The following is a 9,504-nucleotide window of genomic DNA, read 5'->3' as shown; positions in this document are numbered from 1 at the left end:
CAGCTAATCGTTTTGGACCTAAATCTAAGAAGCCCTAAAAACGAAGATATCTTCGACCAAGACTAATGGCATGTTTACTAATTTGTAATTGGATAGAGGAATTGAATTGAAGAGTTGTCAAAATTTGGATTCCCGTTGAAGCTATTTACTAAACTATCTAAAATCGGAGTATGAATGATATTGATTCTCTATATGTTGTTTACTAAAAGACTTATAAAAAAATCCGATTAAAAAAGAGAGAAAAATTTATGAACTTAACAAATAACTTTACTTTTAATATTTAAAATATATATATATATATACGAACATTGGTCATCTCATTCATTCGTTTGAAGATATTTCATTCAAATGCGTCGGCAGGATCACCAATTAAACTTGTCTCACATTTGAGCACACTTGTGTTCCAAGTCTAATCATTAGCTTTTGTAATTGAAAAAAGCATATGATTGGACAATAACACCTCAGTTATAACACAACAGAGCTAACTTATATATTATTTATATTATTTAGTGCATCCTCTAAGGCATATGAATGTCACTTTCTCATACAACTTTCATGCTCGAGCTAGGGTATTTTGGTCATTTTACATGGCATGCCACGGTTTCTTTCCCCTTGTATTTTTCAGAGACGTGTTGATGAGGCTGTGCTTTGGTGATAATTGACCATCTCACATGACATTTGTTTGAAAAACATGGGGGAGGAGGAGGAGGAGGAGGAGGAGGAGGAGGGTGGAGTTGCAGAAGTGCTCACGGAACCATGATTAAAACATCAACAGATTGTCTGCGACACATGCGACTAAAACATGACAACCCTTTGTCCCCTTGTGATGTGTTTTTGTATCATGTGTTAGAAGAATGTGGCATTAAATGACAAATTGAGTGATTGAACTTTAAACATGATAAAACATATAATTATTATTTTGTTTTTGTTTGCTTCGTTATATTTAAGCGTGGGAAGTGAAAAAGTTGTTGGAATCTTAAGAAAACGAGAACCTCAAAATATCCCCCAAAAAAAAATCAAGTTGGAGGATTGCCATGTTCCCTTAAGGCTGCTTCTTCACACAAAATGTGCTTTGGATGACTTATTTTCCTTTTTCATCGAATTGTGTTAAGAAGTTCCTTTCTTTTATCAATAGAGAGTATCCGAACCCTAAAAGATCTTCTAATCTCATAAAGAAAGGTATCATTATACTTGAAGTTAGTTGATATTTATTTTTTACACAAAGATATTGATGTACATGTGAAATCAGATACAAGACATTGACTATATGAGTAAATATTTTGACGCTTTAAGCTACAAACCTGTAACAAAACTAGCAAACACTATCATATGATATAAGCCCCCGAAGTCATAGGACCATCCTCGCACTTTGGTATGTTTTGTGACTTCGGGGGCATGTGATATTACGGTTACATACAAAATTTTCTCCCTTTTGAGGCTTCATCTAAGAGTGATTCCAGCGGCTCCGAGCAAGGTGGGGGCCTAGGCCCAAAAAGGGCTTCCAGCGGACAAATGCTGCCACGGCTGTTGGTGGGCTCTACAAGCCTAGGCTGGCCCTCAGGCAAAACCAGCCCTTACTCTAGTTTGGGTTTGCTGACGTCAGCGATAGACGTCAACAACAACAAAAACATCTAAAAAAATTAAAAATACTAAAAACTTCATAATTTTTTTTAAATAAATACTTAGTCATATTTTTAACTTCTCACGCCAAAACTCTATACAAATTTCTCTCATCGTATCTCATGTGAATAGTAGTTGTCATGACAATAAATGGAAACACTACAAGCTTTTTGCAAGGACTGCCACTATTCACGTGAATAATAATAGCTCTTGTCTCCCCTTATCCTTTACCGTGACAAATGGATGAAAGTGCTCTAATAATGGGGTACATAGAACCGTCCTCATAATTTCACTTATGACGCCCCAAAGTCATAGGACTGTCCTTACAATGTCCTATATCCACATTACAAAAAAAACATGAAAACGAAACACAAGCCTTATCAAAGAAACCCTTACCGATTGATAAGACATCACCATTATGAAATAACCTTATCTTATCAAACAATTCCCAGACTTACTTATCTACCAATTCAAGGAAATTATCATTATAGAATGCGGAACCCACTCATTTTTAGATAAATTATAAAATACTACGGTAGTACGGTCACGTGGTATATTTTATAAACATGTTATAATATGGGTAAAAGATAGAGTTTATTTCCCCCCTTTTAGGGAATAATATCTATAAATATCCACTTATATTATAATACATGTACAAAATATTATATATATCATGTGACTGTATTACTGTAGTATTCTATAATCTCTCTAATTCTTGCTACTTAACAGATTTAAAGTTTTGCAGTTTTCAGTTGAAATTTATTTGATAATAATGGCCTATCATTTGCCATTTAAAATAAAATAAAAATTAATACAGCAAAAAGTGGACTTAAATTAATTAAAGCAATTATATATTTTTAGGCATAACCAAAAAGATGGAGAGGCATCTAAAGCTTCTCTATTAAATAATAATAAAAAATAATTTTTATAAAAAAAACCCAGCATCAGAAATGAGAATAAATTAGTGATTAGTGACTCTGGTTTCTCTCCAAAATGCTAAATGAATATGATAATTAACACACACATGCACGTCAAAAGCTAATTGGAAGCAGCATCTAAAGCACACGCTTACTGTCTGATTAATAATAATAATTATTATTATTTTTAAATAATTGTGCAGGTAGCAGGTAGATCTCATAGAATTAATTACTATTTTAACCACAACTTCATTATTTCCTGATGCCTTGATGTACATGTTTGAGAACTTGCAGAGCTCAAACTGTTCCCTGCACGTGGGACTTGTTCCTTCACAACATGAGCACTTCCAAGGTAAACCTTCTTCTTCTTACCAAGGCCTTCCTTTGTTTTTTTTTAAGCATTCATCACCCCACTTGCTGACTTTAACCATAATTCAACCTTTATTTTTGACTAACTTTTCATTTGTTACCTGTAGTACCCTTCACCTTTTGATTTTTTTAATATTAAGTCTAAGATATTTTGAGAATCATAAGAAAATTATAAGTTCGTTCTAGTACAAATCGTAAACCTTAAACATTTAACATTTGAAGTCCTCGGGGTTAATCCGAATGGTGAAGAAGTGTGTGGCATTGAGTTATAATTACGGCAGGTCAAATGTATGATCCTTTTAATGTAACAATATGAAGAGGAAGTGCGTCTTAAGATATGAAGAGGAAGTGTGTCTTAAGGTTAATCCGAACGGTGAATGTGGTTATGCTTATGACACTCATTCTGATCATTCCAAGACTCATTTTGACTTGTGGAAGCAATTTTGAAACCACAGTTTACCTTGAATCACAGCGGTAATTTGTAATTTTTGGCCATTTTGCTTTCAGTATTTTTGTGGTCCAAAAGTGGTAATGAATTGGATGACAAAAGTGTTCTTTCCTAGGCCATTGAACTCACCTAAAGCAAAATATCTTTGCAATAATTCAAATTACGGGTAAATCTTCTCAGAAAAAAGAGGTTGGCTATGAAAGCTCCACATAACTAGCTCTGCAGAAGGTACACGTACACCAAATGAAACCGAGGGTAGGTAGATCTGTAGTTTGGTGACCAAGTAAGATCAATCACCATCTCTTGCCTACACTGGTGGAAAAGTTGTATATATGATTTTGATGCTTGATTTTTTATCTTTGAGAATCTGTGAACCTAATTTTCTGGATTTCACCTTATCATCTACAGTTGATCATAGAACAATTGGTTCCAAATTCCAATATGTCAAACCTTAGAGAGAAACTAGAAGGCAGAAATTTGTCAAACCTTAGAGAGAAACTAGAAAGCAGAAAAACTAACGTGCAAATTATGTCGACACATTGACAAAAATAATTCATTAAAAACCAAAAAAGAAAAGTTTATGCACACATGCCAAACTGTGATTGACAATAAAATAAGAGTCCCTACTTTCACGGAATGGGGCAAGTATTTTCCAATTTTTATACAATGGTGAAGTAACTTGATGATTTGCAATTTGTCAAACATGTATACAAGACAATATTTAATTTGTGTGATGATTTTGAATTGAGTTTTGAGTCAAATAGAAAGAAGAGATGGCTTTGTTAAAAGTTTCTACACATGCTAGAGAGAAGACAATTTGAAGACAACTTAGTCAATATTATTATAAAATTACTTGAAACACAACTACATAAATAGCTATTAAACTCCACTTGAACAAATCATAACCCCATTTACAGTCTTTGAACCCAAAACCAAAACTATTTCTTTTACATTACACATAAATTATTCATTAGACACCATCTAATTAACAGTGAGATTCCACAACTCAGACTAAAACACAAAAGTTGAAATAGAACTAGAAACCTCTCTGGCTCTCCCTAAAACTTAATCAATCCAAAATCCAGATGATCCCATGGAGATCAGTAATGAAACATCTCTGCAGCAGAAGCCATGATTGGCTGGTTCAAATATGACAGATTCAATGGGTTGAAGAAGTTGTCAGTGGGCTCATTGAAGCTGCTTGAATCTCCAGCAGCAAAAACCCCATTGCTTGCATTCAAGAAACTCACAATCTCATTCAGAGACTGCAGTCTGTTGCTAAGCTCATCCGCTTGGGCTCTGAGAACAGAGTTCTCTGCCTCAATGTTCATGTAATGCTGGCTTGTGATGTTCACGCTGGTGATGATCTGATTGTTCTCCTTCTTCAGCTCAGCCATCTGAGCCATCAAATCATCCAAGTGCTTCTGCTTTCTGATCCTAGACCTCCTTGCAGATTCACGATTGGAAATCATTCTCTTTCTTTTTCTCTGGTCCATCAGAACCTGCAAGTCTTCTTCAGAACCAGAGTTTTGAAGCATGGAAGAACCTGAGGATGTCCCACTTGAAGAAGCCATTGAAACCACAGAAAAGTTTGCAGATTTTCACAGTAATTGAGAGCAACTCAGAGAGAGAGAGAACAGCAGGACCCAGAAACAAAATAAACTTAAATATTGCAGATAATAGAAGTAATAATAATATTATTGCAGATAGTAGCCTTATTATTAGCGTTTGATGAGAGCTTAAATCATGAAACGTAATAAAGCCAGTAAAGGAAAACAACTGAGAATGATTGAACTAAATGGGTCCTGCGCCTGAATGTAGAATTTATCATACACTCGAAAATAAGGATTTCACTCAGAACTGGAGACATGAACATCATACATCAAGAACCAGATGTTATGCATTAAGATAAGCTTCTGGAAACAAAAACCAGTCCCTGAGAAAGTTCGTGAATTTGGGTATTTGAAAGAGTCTCGGAAAACCCAACCCAGAATAAAAGTTGGAAACTTTCTGAGATTTGAGATCAAGAAAGTGAGAAAAAATGGAGAAACCAGCTGGATTTCAAGATGGGTTTGGGGATTTTGACCCCAAAATCCCAACTTTAATAGCAAAATGGGAAAGCTAAGATGATGAAAGACTCAGATGGCTCAAATGGGTTTCTGGACTGCAGAAACACAAGCCAAGATCAAAGGAAACAATGGAAGAGAAAGCAAAAGGGAAGAGGGCATTGAGGGGTTTGGAAATGGAATTTATAGAACAAAAGGAACCAAATAGTTCGTCATAAAGATGAATTAATGAATTAAAATTTGGAAAAAGAAATATAAAAAATGAGAAAAAAAAACAAAGTGATAAAAGGACTTTGGAATCTCATATTATATAAAAGTGACGAGACATGTGGGGTGAGGAGAGAGAAGCCCTCAATCCACAACCGTCCAGATCCAGCTGGGAACCAACAATCTCATGTTATTTGTTAATCTTTTTATAGTGACGGATAGAAAATAGATAGGTAACTCATTCCTCTTCGTTCAACCAGAAAAAAATATACAAATTTATAAATAAATCAATTCTAAACATGTATTTATAAAAAACTCAAGTACTTATTTAAATATAGAAACACACCCAAAATTAACCACAAAGTCAACTTTTTGGGTGTATTTATAAATGGGTTTTGAGTGTGTATAATGATGAGTTTTGGATGTGTTTATATGTTTAAATAGTGCTTGAGTTTTTTTATAATTTCACTCTCCATTTTGGGTGTTTTAGTGAAACTCCCAAAAAAAAAAAAAAAAAATTTCTATGTGACCGTAACACGGTGACGTGCTATAATTTTATCGAACTATGAACTGAGTTCGTTCAAATTATAATATACAATAAAATATCTAAATTTAATATTTTAATATGCGCATTATAAGTTGTGTTATGAACTTGTGACACGATGTCGGTATAAAGTGGTGTCACCATCACAAATGCAGGGTTGAAGATAATTAATATTGGTGTTATTTTCTTTGTGTTCATCTCCTTGATGATGTGAAGAAAATGTACTTCTTTTTCACCAGTTTTCATGCCGTATGCAATGGAGGTTCAACTTTACTTCTATGTATCCCAAGCTAAATTCAGAAGTAAAGAATTGCTTCTTCTGAAGTTTATGCTAAACAAAAACCATGGCCCATGACATTTTGGAGTAGCTGCTTTGTGAACTGTGTACAGAGAGAGCACAGTAGAAAATCATTTTACACTGCCCCCAATGTTGCCTATTTTTCACCAATTGTACAATATGGATATTTTTTTATATTTTCCAGACCAACAGCTATGTTTATATTATATTATGTTATATTAACGATTTGAATATATACAATTGTATAAATCACATTTCTAATTGTCTTTTCAGTGATCTTATTGGGCACATTACAAAACTACAAAGCTATAATCTTTGATCTCTGAATTTAGCAAAATCTACGGATATAGGGTAGGTGTGTTGGTGGAGAATAATTGGCATGTCATTGAGATAATACTGTTTTGCTATTCCTATTTAATCACGGTTTGTCATGTAGAATTCTTGTCATGTATAATTTGACATGCAAGTTTTTCTCGTGTTTGTGAGCTACCTTTTTATTTTTTTCTTATTTTAAAAAACTCATACTTTTTTATTTAATTTTTTCTAATATAAGCGATTTTTTTTTTGGGTAGTAAACAAACGATAGTATAAACTATAAAGGAATGGTGATTCGAACTTGAGACCAGTGTTTGCAAATCAAAGTTTTTTTCAACTAGGTTAGAGCATCTCCAAGAGTGTAGGCAAAATTGTAATATAACAACTTAGGTGGCATGTTGCCTACTCATTTGCCTCATGAAAAAAGTTGGTCACTTCAAGAGACTATGCAATGCAAGTCTACATACTATTATTATATTATTTATTTGTATCTTTTACATTTATTATTATATTTTATAAAAAGTAGGTAAGAGAGAGGAGATGATATTTTATTATAAAAAACAAGTGGGGTTTAATATACCTCTTCTCTTTGAAGTATGCAATATTGCCTTGTTGGGGAAGAGAATGTATCTTTTGCCTACTTATTTCCTTATGAAAATGCTGATATGACAAGACAAATAAGGTTTACTTACTCTTTTACTTCATCCCTTAGAGATGCTCTCCGTTGGTATATTAATTTTACTTTTGGAGTTTGGGCCCCAACATCAAGGACTTGATCTGCATCAAGGGAAAAAAAAATCCTGGAATTTAATAATTATAAATGTCCAAACTACCCCTGGAATTTTATGGGAGTAGAAGCACCAAGAAGGGAGGGTCCATTGGTATTTGTCTTGAAATTTTGTAAACAGTTGGGTTCCTTTTCTCAAGATTTTGCAAAGATAAGAGGACTGTATGAAAGTCACAGCCACCATACCGCTCTCAAGCTCCAACTGAACTTCAACTGCAAGTTGGCTAGTGCTTTTATAAAAGGGAAGGAAGCAAACAAGAAAAAGAAAAGAGAAAGAAGAAAAATGAACTCACTCTAGGTTTTTTTTCTTCTTTAATTATAATTTTTTTTTGCTTTTGAATAATTGAACAAATTCTTTTTTCTCACCTGATAGTTAGGTACAACAATGAATGACCCCTACAGTTGAGAGACTTAAAGATGTAATTTGCTAGCATACATGGTTAGGTTAGTTAACCAAGGTAGTTTGCGTGTCCCTTTACATCTAAATTCGATCCCCTTTCGTATACATATATTAGAGTAGTTTACAATATCGTTTTGTCAAAAGAAAAGAAGAAGTAATTTGCTATAAATAATATACAACTTCTCCTTGAGAGATGATTTTAGCACTTCAAATATCCCTTCCCACAGTCTTATGCTCTTTCACGCATGAGAAGTGCATGTGGTTATTTAAGTAGTGATGTTGAAGTGCCAAAATCATGCAACTTATAAATCTTTTTGACCTAGCTAGTATAGGTGTTTTTTTTATAATACAAATGATACTCTAAACTATAAGGGGATTGAGATTTCTTACACACATTACATACTACTAATGTGTCATGAGAGTTTGACTTGAGATCAATGATCTGCAAATCAATGCCCTTTTTCACTGAGCTACAGCCCCGTTGACTAGCTAGTATGGATTTAGTTATTCTAACTAGACCCTTTAGTTTTTTGTTCTTCTATGTCAAAAGATTTGGCCGCCACACCAGTAATCTTGCACACACGTTTTTCATACACACAAAACCTCTTTAAGGAAAAGCCTAAATGTTGTTATCCATTAAGCAAAAGATGGAGAGGCTTTAGTTTTCTAACAAAGAAATAGCCATCATTTTGTGAAACATTAGTCTCACAAAAATCCCTTGATGATCAAAACGAAAATTAAATATGTGTTTCCCGGTTTGGTGCAATGTATTTATGTGCTTTTGATAGCCTTTCAAAGAATTCTCAACTGCAACTTGACTTAGTGGCCTCAGTGCCTTCACTGTGATGAGAAAAAAAAGGGTTAATTGTAAATTTACTCCTTGAATTTGTATGTTAATTTTAATTTGCATCATTATTTTTTTTTTTTTGAAAAATTAAGTACACGAACTAATTTTTGTTGCCAATTCCCCCCTACCGTTTAAATCTCAACATATTTTTTTTGGAAAAATTTGAAGAAAAAGATAACCAAAAAAAAATAAAAATCCTAGAGACCCACAGAACACAAACCCAGAACCCCCTACTATATTTTCTTATCCTCCCATTTCCCATGTTCCACCACCCATCACAAGCCACCCTCCACCCCCAGAACAATCCCCACAAGTCCCCGGCTATACGAAAATCAGTCGAAATGTTGAAACTTGATTACAATTGAGTTTATTTGAGATGAAAGGTTTTCACTTGATCAAACTAGATGCATGAAAAATGAATTCGAAATACCAAATTGCTTATAATCCCTTTGTTTCGTTATTGTGCAAACCAAAATTTGTGAATCTGACACTGAGAACCTCTTTGATTCTTCTAAAAAGATGAAACCCAAGTTCAGTTGAGTCGAATTCCACTACCCATATCCAAAATGAAGCATTTCAACGAATACACCAAACACATCACAAAGTACAAATGATTGGATTTTCTGATGGCAATTTTCTATGTGGATAAGTGTCTTCGCGAGGATTTGACCCTAGTGGGTAGAGTA

General features: G+C 34.0%; 1 protein-coding gene across 1 annotated transcript; it reads right to left on the bottom strand.

The window, feature by feature from the left end:
- Positions 1-4,170: 4,170 nt before the first annotated feature.
- GBF6 (G-box binding factor 6) lies at positions 4,171-5,594 on the bottom strand. The gene has a single exon (XM_008238713.2). It carries the CDS (start codon positions 4,926-4,928, stop codon positions 4,455-4,457), a length of 474 nt encoding a protein of 157 aa, XP_008236935.2. The 5' UTR covers positions 4,929-5,594; the 3' UTR covers positions 4,171-4,454.
- Positions 5,595-9,504: the final 3,910 nt, after the last annotated feature.

Source organism: Prunus mume, linkage group LG6, assembly GCF_029339155.1.
Source record: "Prunus mume cultivar Tortuosa linkage group LG6, ASM2933915v1, whole genome shotgun sequence".
Lineage (NCBI taxonomy): Eukaryota > Viridiplantae > Streptophyta > Magnoliopsida > Rosales > Rosaceae > Prunus > Prunus mume.
The sequence above is the reverse complement of the archived record's forward strand: the minus strand, read 5'-3'. Positions and strand labels throughout refer to the sequence as shown.

Bases quoted from the DNA above. Each gene is read 5' to 3' on its own strand.
- GBF6 (XM_008238713.2), bottom strand. From the start codon at position 4,928: ATGGCTTCTTCAAGTGGGACATCCTCAGGTTCTTCCATGCTTCAAAAC.